We start from the raw sequence: 14,598 nt of genomic DNA on the forward strand, positions 1-14,598 counted from the left end.
GTGATTACCATACTGTGAACTTAATAAAACAAAACTGCAAAGTGATACTTCCCATCATCTTTCATGAGTTTGTATGTAGTGACAAACACTAAGAGGCACCCATAATGGCATCTACTTTAGCTCACCAGTGTCCTTCTAATCCATGGTATTCATTGCAACACACCAATATACAGATGCATGAACAATAAACCAGCAGGCTCCAGATGATTTCAAGAGTATGCTAGCAAGAAATTCAGCAGGAAAGTTACTGGAAAACAATTGAAGGATCCATCTGAAGGAGAATTGCGATCCAAAACGCAACGAAAATTAAAATTTTCTCCTTTAGAGATCCTTACGAATGGTCATGATCAGTGATAGAATATTTACCTCTTGTGACGATTGAAACCTTTGGTGCAGATCTCTTGTGACGATCAAAACCTTTGATGCAGATCCACAGAGCGATCACGAACGTTGAACGATGACAACGTCTCTACTCAATCCACACGAACGGATTCCTTCAATCTCAGTGCTGGCTGGTACGAATGAAGGCTTTGAGTGAGAGAGAGAGAGAGAGAGAGAGAGAGAGAGAGAGAGAGAGAGAGAGAAAACGAAAATAATGCAACCGCCATTAATGCTTCTGCACAAGGGTTCTATTTATAGAACCACTTGTGTGGGCTTCAAGCTAAAAGCCCACTTAAGTGTATTTTGGCCCATATCTTATAATATGCCCAAAATCACTTAAGCCCATGGTACCTTACCATATTTCGTATTCTACTCAAGTACACCGTACCTTACGATGTTTTATAATTCACTTAAGGGCACCGTACCTTACGGTATTCCTTAGTTACTCTATCTCTCATCAATCCGTCCTTTGTGTGTGACCCTGTAGGTTTTCGTGACATTGGCAATTATATTAAATCACGCATTTAACATAATAAACAGTGAGTGGTATCTAGCAACACATCACTGCTACCCAAGACACGAAAATGTCATGTGATCTGACAAAACCTTCTGTGATAATACTTATGTGTATAATTACCCTTTTGCCCTTATGTCTATATTGAACACAAGGCATAGACCATGTCATCCTTGTCCAGTTCAATATTGGGCCCATAGACATTTATCCTGTTATGCAGGATGGGCAAATTCCATCTAGGTCACTCATGTCCCTCAGCATGCTTCGTGGAGTACCCATCAACTGTCTTTATGGTTATCCAGTTACGGACAACGTTTGATTAGCAATAAAGCACTCGACTCTACATCTAGGGTCCATAGTGGTTTCAGGTCGAAGAGTGGTATACACCATTATCACCATGAGAATAACTTATGACACTTTGCATAACTTTCTATATAGTATTCTCATAGCGGGTCTATCCGGTATAAATATTACTCTTAATATTCATACCTATGTTTAAGACTTGATAACTCTTTATCCATGATCCATGAGATGTGATCATCAGTCTACAAACATAATAGTCTTAATGTTTTAATGTTATCCCACTTCACACTAAAGCTCGACTACGGATACTTTAAGAATAGTGTCCTTATGTTTAATGTGCTCTCATGATTAAGTCACACTTAATACATTAAACGGACTATCTATTCCAGGGACTTTATTAATCAACCATAATAAAGAAAATGCCTTTTATTATTAATAAATAATTCGATACAAGTACCAAAAGTATTGGCCTCTAGGACTTACACCAACACCATCCACATGTACATAGTAGGAAATTCCAAAACGACAGCCGGCAATGCAAAGGCCTCCAAAAGCTAACCTCTAAAACAAACTTGCAGCTCGAACAGCGAAACAGAAATACGAACTTCCAAAATACAGCAAGCAACCACCACCAAAAGCTGCAGAGCAAACAACAGCGGCATGATGTCTACACGATGCAAACGCGGCTACCACCGTTGCAAGACAAAGCTGCCATTGAAAGAACCAGCTGAGACATGCCAAAACTACAGTAGAAACAGCAGTAGCAGCACCTCAACTTATTTCCATGCTTTAAAGAACCAATAGTGGCCTCATGTGCTTTAAGAAGAACCTCATAAGCCTTACTTTGAATAGGGTCTGCATCAATCAAGAAGGTCCTAGCTATATTTGAGCAGTAGCTCTTGTACTGGGCACCGACAGCACATATAATTACACTGGCAGAGTCGTAGTAAAGTGCCTCGTCGTTGCTGACAGCACTAGGCCTAAGATCAAACTTCCCCCCACTCTGAAAAATTGGAGGGTAACATTATCTGCCTTCAGTTTACAGTTGACTTTTGAAGGCTCCAGTATAACTTTCTCAGTCTCCTCCATCAATGTGGAATGTAAAATTTTCTTCTCTTCATCAATTACATTCTCAAGCTTTGAAACTACAAAGTTCTTCATCACACTGGTTGTGAGGTATGCGGCTCTCTTGATGGATGTAATTTCTTCATTACTTTTTGCAGAAAACCCATTTGCCACATCACTCAGATTAAATTTTGAACTTTTTAATTTTTCAGCCCATGCTTCAAGCAATTTCCCTTCAAGTTCCTCCCTAGCTATGTGTCCAACAGTGGATGAATCATGGCCATCAGACTTTGACTGAACACGGATGGCCCGGACAATAGCATCCATAAGAGAAGCTCCATCGTCATTTTTAGGCTTGACATGCAATACAATCTCCACACCAACTGACTTTTTGGCAGATTTTTTGACAGATTCGATAATAGATGCCTTCTTTTGGCTGCACAATACATGGATCTGCGCCTTTGTGAAGACCATTATTGTTTCCGGGAACTCAAATCCAAGGAGCCACGAGAATAGAGCAGTAGATTTCAGGTATCTTAGATCTTCTGAAGGTGGAGGACATGCAACAGCAACTGCATCAGAAGAGCCCCAGATATCTGCTCTGTGTTCATAACTAGAGAAAGCACCATGGGAACATGCAAGACCCTCCAACCGTATCGGGAACTTAACATCACAGGAGCCAACAATGTTCTGGATCTTGAAATCCTTAAATTTGGCCGGGAAACCAAGTTTTTGGATGATACGCGCATACTTCCTTGCTGCCAGTTTAGACTGTTGCTCACCCTTGGCTCCAGTATAAACCATCTTGCCAGAAGCAAAGATAAGTGCAGTTGTTTTCGGTTCTCTGATTCTCATAATTACAGCAGCAAAACGCTTGGGATTGTACTCTGCATTACGAGCTTGGCTGAGGGTGGTCACTGCTACTAGGAGGGCCTTCAATAGCCAGAGGACCCAACAGATCACCAAGAAGATCTGCAAACAGTTGTTGAGAATCCAAGTTATTCGAAGTCCCATTATCCTGGGATAATCTTTGATCTGCTGAAATATCACCCACATTACTGCTTGTGATGGGCATCTTTACAAGACTGAGTTAGCCGACATGCGAAGGAGCTCTGTTAGCTTGACTTTGGTCCGTTACCAACAAAGCATTTGATGTTTGAGATTGTTACTGAGCACGCAACTTAATGGCACTTGTTTCCGCAGTATCAACTTCAGTATCTTCGTCCTTTTTAATTAATGCAGACTGTCTCTCAGGGAATTTAGGCGTTTCAGCCAATATATCCATTAAGGCTGCACCTTTTCTACTCAAAGCAAAGTATTCGACTACTCGTTGTTGTATTTCAACTTCAATTGGGCTTTCATATTTTTTTAAATATTGCCCATATCTGATTCTGCAGTTCAAGGTCTGGTGGTTGACAGTGCATCCGAATTTTAGCATATGTTGACAGAAGTATAGATATAGTAGCAATCGATACAGTAGGAAGCTTTTCATGTATGATGTTAAATAGTTCCTTTGGGCTGCACCCAGGCCGTCTACCCAAAAGGTGTCCGAATTCCCCAAGTAAATATGCACTGACCTTAATCATTGTCTCATGTATGGCAGGTTTGTCAAGATACTCTCGAGCTTTTGCTGCAGCATAAGGTTGTAGGTCTTCGTTGTTGGTAACAAATTATACCACTCAAAACCAGATGTCACCATTAACAAAATCCCCAGCCTTGTCAATTAGTTGAATAATCACGTCAACATACCATGAAAGACCTGGTGCAAACTTCTCGGCTAGAATGGCCGCTTTAAGTGGCAATTCTTCACGCATTGCAAACTCTGTTGTGCTGAGATACTGCAATAGTTCTTCAACTATATCCTTTGCGTTTGTAACATCACACATGCCATAAATCAAATCTAGAGCACGCCTCCGAATACCGATGTCAGGATCTTTCAATGAGGTAACTGCATGCTATGATATTCAAAATGCTAGGCATTTCTTCTGGGAAAATAACGGGTTTCATCGTTTTCATAGCCATTTCCTCTTCATTTTTTTTACATATATAAAAAAAACTTGAAATTTGATCATAGTAAGATCAAAAGGTGCCCTTAAATTAGGTAGATGCCCATTCAAAGTAATGGCAGCGCACACCTCTTGTTGTAGTCCAATTTCCACATCCAAAGAAAAGGCTCCCTTGCTTAGGCCCTGACTTTCTGATCATGCCCCTACTGCTTTTCACCCCGCAATAACAACAAAGATGATACTGAATCACTGGGACTAGGGTATTCATATGAATCACATCCCTTGCTTTGCACGGGCAATGAGGGTAAGCACTTTGCTGTTCTTGAGACTGCTTCCAGAGAAGTGATCGATCAGTCGTCTGCCACAGAATGAAGTTGGTAATGGAAAACTTAAAACCTCTGTGCATAAGCAGTGCCAACAGGCGAGCAGTATTTTTGGCATCATCCAAGCCACAATGAGGACGACCCTGCCAGGCCAACCCGGCTATCTCGACGACCTCCTTTAGATTGCACTTCACATCACCAAATACCTCATTGAAAGGAATCCTCAAGTTGGTCCAGTGGTTGAAACAAGGTGGCTTTCGTATTTTCTTGAAACGGCTCTCAGATTCAAGCATCACACGACAGTCCCAGCTAGACCATGTAACCACAGCAAAGTTGGCATTCTTTATTCCCTTTTTCTCGAGCCATTTGTCATGCCTCAGTAGAGCCTCACTCAATGTAACACCTCTGTCTACCTGAATTTGCTGGATACCAGTCAGATCCTTCCAGAAGTCACTCAGAAGCTGATTACAGGTAGGCTTCACATAAGTTTGAAAACATGCTTCCAGCTGACCAGTGACACTACTCACTATGACAGATGGAAACTCAATTATTTCTTGAGGATGGGGATTTTTATCCTTATCACAGGTTGCCTCAAAGTCTATGACCACAAAATACTGAAATTCTTGATATTGCTCCCGCGAGTAACCCTGAGATAACATATTAATTGGAACACACTGGAGTTGGTTCTCGACAGGATAAGGATAAAAGTGGCTCTCAAAAGCATTCATTTGACACTGCTGCAGCTTGTGAGGATTAAAATGGCAGGTTGTCCAGGCACTGTAGTCATGGTGATAAGCAGGTTTACTGTGAAATTCATTGGAGTGCTCAAGAAACTCACTGCCTAAACGACGGTTGGATTCAGGAACACTCCCAGCTGAATGAGGACCAGGCTCATTTGTAAATTATGTATTTTTTTTGGATAACCTACGATTTGCAATGAATGAAAATTGGTGTTTCTTGTAGCAAGACAAGGATCTCTCTTTGCATCTTAGAAACTTCATGTATTCATGTGATGAGATGTTTTTTTGATTATAAGGTATTCATATGCCATGTACATGGATGATTATGATTGAATGAATGAACGAAGTAATCGAACTATGAATGAGTATGTGGAAATTCTTGAATATGAATGAAAAATTTCCAATGTAATGAAGAAATATGAATGAAAATTTTGAATATGAAATGTAGAATCTTGAATGTGAAATGGAGAATATAAATGTGAATGAAGAAATATGTATGGAATTTCTTTGAATTATGAATGAATGAGAAAATGAATATGCATGATGACCCAAAATAAAATATTTTGCACTTGACACATGATTTACTCGAAAGGGGGATGAAACTGGTAATAAGACAAATGACAGATGAATAATCACCTCGATGAAATTGGAACGAAAGATGAAACATGAGGTTCACTTGATTCTAACAAATGAAAGAGTTTTCAAATCCCGCATGGCTAAGGAGATTAATCATCTTATACCAAAAATCAAGAAACAAAGCCTAAAAGACAAACATGGACTGGTCATGGTAGCAAGTCCAACAACTAATGTTTTTTTTTGGATAATATAATGACCAGATGGAATGGTCATGAAGAAAGAATGCAAACGAGTGATTGATGGAGAAAAATTTTCAGGGCCAAAATCGGGGTATGACATGTTGTTATTACCATCACATTATTACCACCTAGAACCTCTAAATATAAAGTGTTAGTACCAATAAATCTTATATTAATATGTTTTATTTATGTGATGGAGGATTAAGACTTTAGTGAAGGGAGAGAAAAACAAGAAAGGGGGGTTCAAGTTGTTTTAATAATAGTTATAAAAAATTGCAACACCACACACACAAAGAGTTTATCCTGTTTCGCTTGAAAATCAAAGTTATTTCAGTCCACCCGGTCAAAGTGATTTCGCCTTTAATAAGGACTTAATCCAATAATCTCAACGGATTACAAAAACGTCTAAGAGTTTAACAACCTCTTAGCCCTCTCAAGTCTACAGACTTAAACAAGTCACTTGAGGATTTACAAAGAATTTCAAGAGTTACAAGTGTTTGACTCAATGCTTCTAGATAAGCAATATAAACACACTTTAAAAGTTATAAAACACAACCACACAATATTGAGCAACAATTCTTGTATGGAACTATTCTTACAACAATGATAATGAGAGTATTTGGAGTATGAGAAGGTTGTTGTAGCAAAGTTGTTTCGTTATATATCAAGTTGTTGTTTTTAGCAAGGTGTGAGGAGGCCTTTACATAGCACTTTGAGATGATATCGTTGGAGGGAAATCAATAGAGATTTCGTGCCAGCTATGAGAGTTAAAGGTATTAAATTTCTTGTCCTTTCCATAGCAGTCTTGGGACATAATCCATAGTTTCCTTAAAAAGGAATTGTACTAGAATTAGAATACTTCCAAGGTAAGTTTCTATCAGGTGATGTGTTGAGCATGTATCAGAGTGAGCGTGATCAGAGTCTTCAGAGGTAGAGTTCAGTCATCTCTTGCAGTCTTCAGATATTTCTTGCAGACTTCAGATATTTCTTGGAGACTTCAGATATCTCTTGTAGAGTCTTTAGATATCACTTGCAGTCTTCAGATATTAGAGCTTGAGCTTCAACGTCAGAGTTCTTCAGAGTATATGACTTCAAGAATTGTATTCGATCTGCATCCTTATTGAAGATGTTTTTGTGCTACTTCGCCTGCACACATTCTTCACACACTTTGTTTGGAATATTGATTTATGGTAATCCTAAAACAATATTTCTTCTCTTTAACTCTCTGATGTCTTTGAAATTGAGATAGCCATGTCTATAATGCCATATTCATTCATCTCTGCTGACTGCTGTTGCAAGACACTTATGCTCCATCACATTAAGCTCAATCTTGAAGGTTCTATTCTGAGACATTGGAGCCTTCAAGATCAACCTTCCATTTGAGTCGAGAACTTACATCATCTTGTCTTCGATTGGCACCTTGTAGTTCTTTTCGACTAACTGCCCTATGCTGAGCAAATTGCTCTTCATGCCTTGTATGTACATCACATTTGAAATTATTGATCTCTTGTCATCTTTCCTCATAATCAGAACATTACCAACACCTTCAGCTGCTACAGTATTTTTATTTGCAAATTTCACCATGTTCTTCATTGAGGGCTTTATGTTGACAAACCAATATTTCCTTCCAGACATGTGTGATGAGCATCTTGATTCAAGTACCACCATAAATATATCTTTCTTTTTTTTTGTTTTTAATCACCATAAAAAGTTTAATGTCATAATCACTTTCACATATGTGTAATATTTATTTTAATCTTTATAAAAGCTCATATTAAATAAATAAAAGTTACTTTTTTATATATAATAAAAAGATCAATTTCAACATAAATAAATATTAGATTTTTATTTATTTAAGTTTTTTAGTCGGTAAATATTTTTCTTCAACAAACTTTTAGTGTCATGTAGCTTTGAGCTAAAGTAATTTTTTTATAAAAAAAATCTTATAATATGACGAAGTTTTGATTTTAATTTTGGTGTGTTTCAACTTATACAGTAATAAATATATTTTAAATTTAGTAATTTTATATAATAAAAAACATGAAGAGTTTGTAAGATATATTTTAAGAATATTACAAAAATTTCAAAATTTTCTCATTTCTCAAAGTAGTTTCTAAAATAGGATTACCAAACAAGCTTTAAAATTTACTCTTCTCTAAAAGAGTTTTCTAAAACAAGAATATCAACCATTCTCTACAACAATTTTGCATGATTTAGGGTACCTTGAGAGTTCAAGTTGGTTATAAGTACTTCTTGTACTAAAGTGAAAAGGGGTCCAAGTTTATTTTTAGCCATAGATTTATTAGTTAGAGCATAAATATTTCGCATTGAGTTATTTATGCAATTTAATTTCATAATTGAAGTTATCTTGTTGTCGTTTTTTACATATTGTTGTTGCTGTTATTGTTTTTCTATATTATTGTTTCAAGTTTTTTTTGTATTGGATCAAAAGTCTCCCTTTAGAGTATTTACTTTATGTAAGTTTACATCTTTATCCAATTTTTAGGTTCAAATTCTTTGTTGAATTTTATTATATCTTCATTAAATATATATTTTGTTGTTTATTTTATCATGTCTGAGTAATTCCATCGAGTTTGAAACGGGAAGACCGTCATCATGGGCGGATTTAGTGTAGCATGAGGGTGTGCACTATTTTAAAATTTGCACCACTACCCCTATAGTTTTATATTTGACCATCCTGAATTTTTTTTTCACCTTAGACCCAACACTCTCAAAACCTGAAATTATCCTCTTAATTTATTTTTTCACTCTCTCTCTCTACTTCTCTTACTAACCCTAGATTCTCTAATCTTTTTTCTTCACGTTTCTATGCTCTTACATTTCCAGACACGACCATTGTCGACGGCGGAACTAACACACCAACATCAATCTTAGACTTTAAATATAGTAATAAGATACAAAAATGATACGAGTCCTACCTTTGGTTCCACATAAGATGATCTACTGAATCATGTTTTCATCAAGACTTTGAGGTTTTTACATTTATCAATTTAGCTTCTTTTCCTTTTCAATTATGTTATGTGAATTTTAAATACTTAATTCGATATGTCATAGAGTAGTGTTGATTAAATTCGATTGATGCATGTTCCTTAACCATAATCGCGTTTAACTTAGCTTTTTTGTTAATTTGCATAATCTTTAACCGTTTGCTTAATTCGGTAAATAGTTGTGTAATCCATAAAGTATTGATGTTTCTTGTTTGATTGATGATGTAATCGAATATGAATAGAATCCGCTTAGAGATTTGGCAAATTAGTAACCAGTGATAAGTCAGAAATCGAACCAGTAGATTAACTCGTTCATCATATTTATATTCAATTTATTTACTTCAATTCAATTTTCTAAAATCTTAGAGTGTTTTCCTTTGCATTCTTAGTATGATAAGTAGAAGTAAATTCTAAATTATGCATAATTTGTGGTTGATCATTATCCTTGGTGAGAATTTGAGCGTTATAATGAATGACATACGAAAATTCATTTTTTTTCTTTCTTGTGTGATTTCACTCATGTTTGTTAGTCACTCTAGAACTTGATTTGACTCTTGTTGAAACTTTTTGTTTACTTGTGCACACTGATATGATAAACACAATTTGTTTCTTTGTTTTATTTTTTTAGCCACTTAGCCAGAAAATCAACCCTGAAATTATCACCCCGTGTTTGAAACCCGTTGAAGCCTATTTATCCTATAATTGATGAGCTTGATTCATTGGTGAAATAGTTAGCAGTAGGAAAAACTCAAATAGAAAGATTATATGGCATTTGCACTTCTCCTGAACACTAATCAAATACATACCCTACCTTGAAAGAGGGTGTAATTACTGATTTTCCTCAAGCATATGCAGAAAACGTCTACAATCCTCAAAGCAACAACCAATATAGATACTGTAACATCTCAAAATTTGCCCTCCTCTCTTGGGACTAGCTTAACATATTGCATTTCATTTTTTTAGGTCATTAGGCATTGCATGTTTGCATATCATGTGGCAACATTGAACAAGTCATCCTCCTAGGTCTTAATCAAAAGACAAAGAGGTTGAGATTCAAGCTGAGGGTCTCATTGAATGGATCACTAACCATCTGAGGGTTTGTGCTTCAAATTAGGATTTCTTGATTCCTCAAAGGGATTGAGCATCATCTTGGTTGAAATGGTACATCATCATCATCATGGTTTTATCATCACCAAGAGATTCCTTATGCTTGATCAGATTCCTTGAGATTAGGGTTTTGACCTCTGGTCAACCCTAATCATCTGTATTATGCCAATCAGGGCTTGTGAAGAAGATGAGGTCTTCATTGATATGAGAGATCATTTTATGGTTTCATTGAGCTTATGGAAGCTAGGGTTTCATCATTGAACCATTTCATCAGGAGTTTGAAGCTCAAGTTCATCTATGCATGGCCAGTTCATCTATCAGTCAACCACAAGTCAACTGATGGATTTGGAGGTGGGAGAGGGTTAGAGACACTTCATTCATGTCTAAACAAGTTTCATTTGACATTTCAAACATCAAGAATGAAGAAAATAAAGTCAGATGGAAACTTTCCAAAAATAGAAAGTGACTTGTAATTCAAAACTGCCAAAAATGGAAAGGTTTTCTCCTCAAAATTATATGTCCAAAAATGCTTCAAATGAAATTTTGTCCAACTTGAAAGTTGAAGATCTTTCTCTCACCTTTCCAAAAAGTCCAAGAACATGAATTTCTCATTTGTGGTTGGCAAGTTATGATCAAATCATTGTCAAGAAAAGTTGAATTTCAAAGTTGGATAACTTTCACACCAAATGGCCAAATGAAGTGGGACTTTTTGGAGCAAATTTCTTTTGATCTCCTCTATTCAATTCATGCATCACATTTCATTGAAACTCATCACACAAAAAGTGCATTTTCAAGTGAACTTATTTTGAATTTGGAGGGAAAAAGGTGATTTTGAGAAATATGCATTGTTTTCACATAATTCCACTTGCATTAGCTTACAAACCACATTTCTGAATTGCTCCAAACCAGAAATTACACTGTTACATTGATTTTCACAAGGGAGGGTGAATTGGCCAAATTACCATTTAGCATGAAACTTGATTTTCACTTAAACACTTACATTAGCCTAATCATGATTAGTGAACATCATTAACATCACATATAAAACCATAATCATAACTGTTTTCTGATTAACCATAACAGAATTGTGAATTCTAGATCTAGATCAACAAAAACTCTTCACTTCTTCTCTCAACTTTTCTTCATATTTCTTCACAAACCGTGCCAAGATCTTCATCAATCCATGATCCATGAGCATTATTGAAGTGGTTAGAGGCTAGATCCATGAATTGTGGAGCTGATTTTGGAACTGTAGAAAGTGAACTCTCACATGGCAGTTGAAGATTTCGTCGTATTCAAGCACTGTTGAGCTAAAGCCTTGCATTCATTCATCTTCCTTAGCATCAAAGAGCATCTGTTTTGCATCACCATGGCCTGAAACACACGATTCAACATCTGCAATTCCAAGAAGGTGAGTTTTTGATTTTGATAATTCATGCAATTGATATATGTGTTTGGTAGATCTTGGAACATAGGTTAATCTGCAAGTTGTTTCATCGATTTTCATGCTGAAATGAGAAAGTTATGTTGATTAGAAGTTTGATGCACCAATATGTTTTGGTTCGAATCTCTTGAATTAGGAGGAATTAGGTTAAAATGATTTGAGATTGTTGATGTGCTTGGAAATACCTTTCTAGTGATATGCGTTTTGTTGATTTTGGTGAACATTTGTTCTTGGACGTATGAACTTGTGATGAACATGATGAAGCTTTAGGGAATTTTCAAAAAAAACCTCTTTTGATCTTCATTTCCGTGTTTTGCATGGTGTTGAGTGTTATTGGCCATGCGATTGGACCACGTGTCCTGGCCATTGGTGAGCGCGCGCAGCATTTCAAACGTGGACATACTTCGATTCTTGGCTAGAGCTTTTCCACATTTTGACATTTGCTTTTTTCTTCATATATGCCTTACATATTTTACATGACTTCATTCACATTTTTAATTTTCTTCCACATGAAAAAAATCATATCTCCTAAACCATTAATCCAAATTGACTGGAATTTTTTGTGCCATGATCCTTGTAATGTCTACAATTTAATGAATATTTTTGCAAAAATTGTGCACGTGTGATTTTCTGTTTTGGCTAGGGTTTGTTCACATGTGTTCTTTCATGCACCTTGCTTGATGTTTTGATTGTAAAACGATGATGATTAATCCATAATTCTTGAAATTTTGCATGTGCAAAATAGACATCTCAAGTAACATTTTGGTATAGAGATTGTGATTTTTTCTTTCCTGGTTTGTGAGATATGAGTTGTTGAATCTAGGTGTGACAATTTGTGTCACACCATTTCTTGCTTGACTTCCTGATTTTATTTTCCTTGCCATATGAACTTGGATTGATGTGAATTTTGGCATGTTGACTCCTCTGGATGTTAGGTTCACTTGTGATATTTTGTGGATTTTTTGAGTGCATTTCCAATTTGTTTGAGAATTTCCTTTCTGTAGGACCATTTGTGAACTTTTTGTGAGTCATGATCTCATATGTTTTGTGAAATTCTTGTGTTTTATTGGATGGACTTGAAATTTGGCATGTGTATTATAGACATCTTAAAGTTTGCCATGGTTTTGGTTTCACTCATTTATCATGTTTGGTTTCTGTTTTATGATTGCTTGAAGTTGATGCATGATTTAATGCCTTGTATGAGCTTGTTTGAGTATGCTTTGGCTTGATGAATTTAATTGACTTGCTTCCTTTTGTCCAAATGGCCTGAAATTTGGTGTGATGATCCTTTAATGAGTTCTGTTTGGCCATGAATATTTTGGGGATTTATTGAAATATTTTTGAGTTGATTTGAATTGGATCTTTCTGTTTGGTCCTTTGAGCTTTGAAATTGCATGCTTTGCACTAAATGCTTCATGAAATGAAATTGGTGTATGATATGAATGTGAGACCACTTGGATTTGTTTCTTATTTGATTGAACTTGATTTTTGATAATTTTCATGTTCTGTTTTGGTTTATTGCTCTCATTTTGACCCTAGGCCATGTCCTAGTGGTTAGAGCTTAATGTTTGAGTTGTGTTTTCAGGACAAAAAGCATATGGCATGGAGGAATTAATTCACTTGGCTTGAGTTGTTTGTTTGATTGATGTTGATTAACATTAAGTTTGTTTTGTAGGTGGCTTCTAAGTCATTTGTGTTGAGCATTGGCTTATGCTTTGCTTGATGCATTGCTTGTGTACAGTTAACTGTTGACTTTTAGTTTGTCTGTTTGACTGTTTGAGCTGTGTACTGATTATGTTATAGCGATTTCAGGTACCTTAGTTGCTATAGTTCATTTTGAACTTGCTTTTGTTGTTGCTTGGTTGCTTAACCAATTGAGGTATAGCATCACTAACTCCATGTAGTCTGGAAGACCTGGCCGGTTACTTGGCCAGGCACCTGTCTGAAGTCCTCCTTAAGAGGCAATGCTTGTGCTTGTTTATTTTTGTCCCCAAGCAGGAAAAGACCTTTGTTAAGGCAATTGGCAGATACAAGAGATGTGCAATCCATCTCCTGCTATTCAGTTGAGTCATCCCTTTGCTCACACAACTGGTGTTGATGCATTGTGGATAGTAACCCAAGATCCTTGTACGGTTGTACAGTTGAGTCAGTGTCATAAGTTCAGAAGGGTTCCCACTTTCTGAACCCACACTTCCTTTGTCTAAAGCTTTCCCAGGCCAGGGATAAGAGCTGTGAGGCACACCCCTCACTCCCATTTCATCTGCTTCACCCTAACTCTCAATGTTAGGGTTAAGAGCTAACATCACCTGATACAGTTGGTTTGCTTTTGCAGCTTAACCCTTGTGTGAGCCCACTTTGTCTGTATATAGTGTGTGCTAATTGTGAATGTTTGCTTTGTTTTGATTATGCTTGCATGCTTTGCTTTGCCTGTTTAGGATTAGCTTGCTGCCTGAGCAAGATAGATAGCCAACCTTAACTTAGGGATGATATGCATGATAACATCTAGGCTCGAGTCATAGTCTCCCTAGTTGTGTCTCCCTCTGTATCTGGTTAGGCTAGTCTTTCTCCCCTGTTCAGGGGAACTACGTTGCCCTGATCCTCATACCAGATGAGGTACGTAGGCAGGAGGTCTTACGAGATCTCTCCGGGCACCCTTTTTCTTTTTGTGTGTGTTTGCTTGACAGTTGCTAGGCTCGAGTTCCCGACTCCTTAGTAACTTGTTGCTTGTTTCTTCTTGTGTGTGTTAGGAGACGGATGTAAGCCCAGCAATTGGCATTCCGTATCCTCTTGTTGTATGCTTGGAGTCCGGTATAAGTCCATCAAGTGGCATCTGGTTTCCAGTGTGGGTTTGTTTGGTTCGGAAGCTGATGTAAGTCCAGCAATTGGCGTTCG

General features: G+C 36.9%; 2 protein-coding genes across 2 annotated transcripts; both read right to left on the bottom strand.

The window, feature by feature from the left end:
• Window positions 1–1,688: 1,688 nt before the first annotated feature.
• LOC127074014 (FACT complex subunit SPT16) lies at window positions 1,689–3,936 on the bottom strand. Its single transcript, XM_051015271.1, has one exon. The coding sequence runs from the start codon at window positions 3,317–3,319 to the stop codon at window positions 2,126–2,128; it is 1,194 nt and encodes a 397-aa protein (XP_050871228.1). The 5' UTR covers window positions 3,320–3,936; the 3' UTR covers window positions 1,689–2,125.
• A 38-nt stretch (window positions 3,937–3,974) lies between these two features.
• Window positions 3,975–5,494, bottom strand: LOC127136352 (uncharacterized; the record flags this gene model as incomplete). The annotated part of the gene is made up of 1 exon (XM_051062921.1): window positions 3,975–5,494. A coding segment is annotated over one exon (1,134 nt), but the record flags the coding sequence as incomplete, so codon positions are not given.
• Between the last annotated feature and the right edge of the window lie 9,104 nt (window positions 5,495–14,598).

Source organism: Lathyrus oleraceus, chromosome 4 (assembly GCF_024323335.1).
Source record: "Lathyrus oleraceus cultivar Zhongwan6 chromosome 4, CAAS_Psat_ZW6_1.0, whole genome shotgun sequence".
Taxonomy (NCBI): Eukaryota; Viridiplantae; Streptophyta; class Magnoliopsida; order Fabales; family Fabaceae; genus Lathyrus; species Lathyrus oleraceus.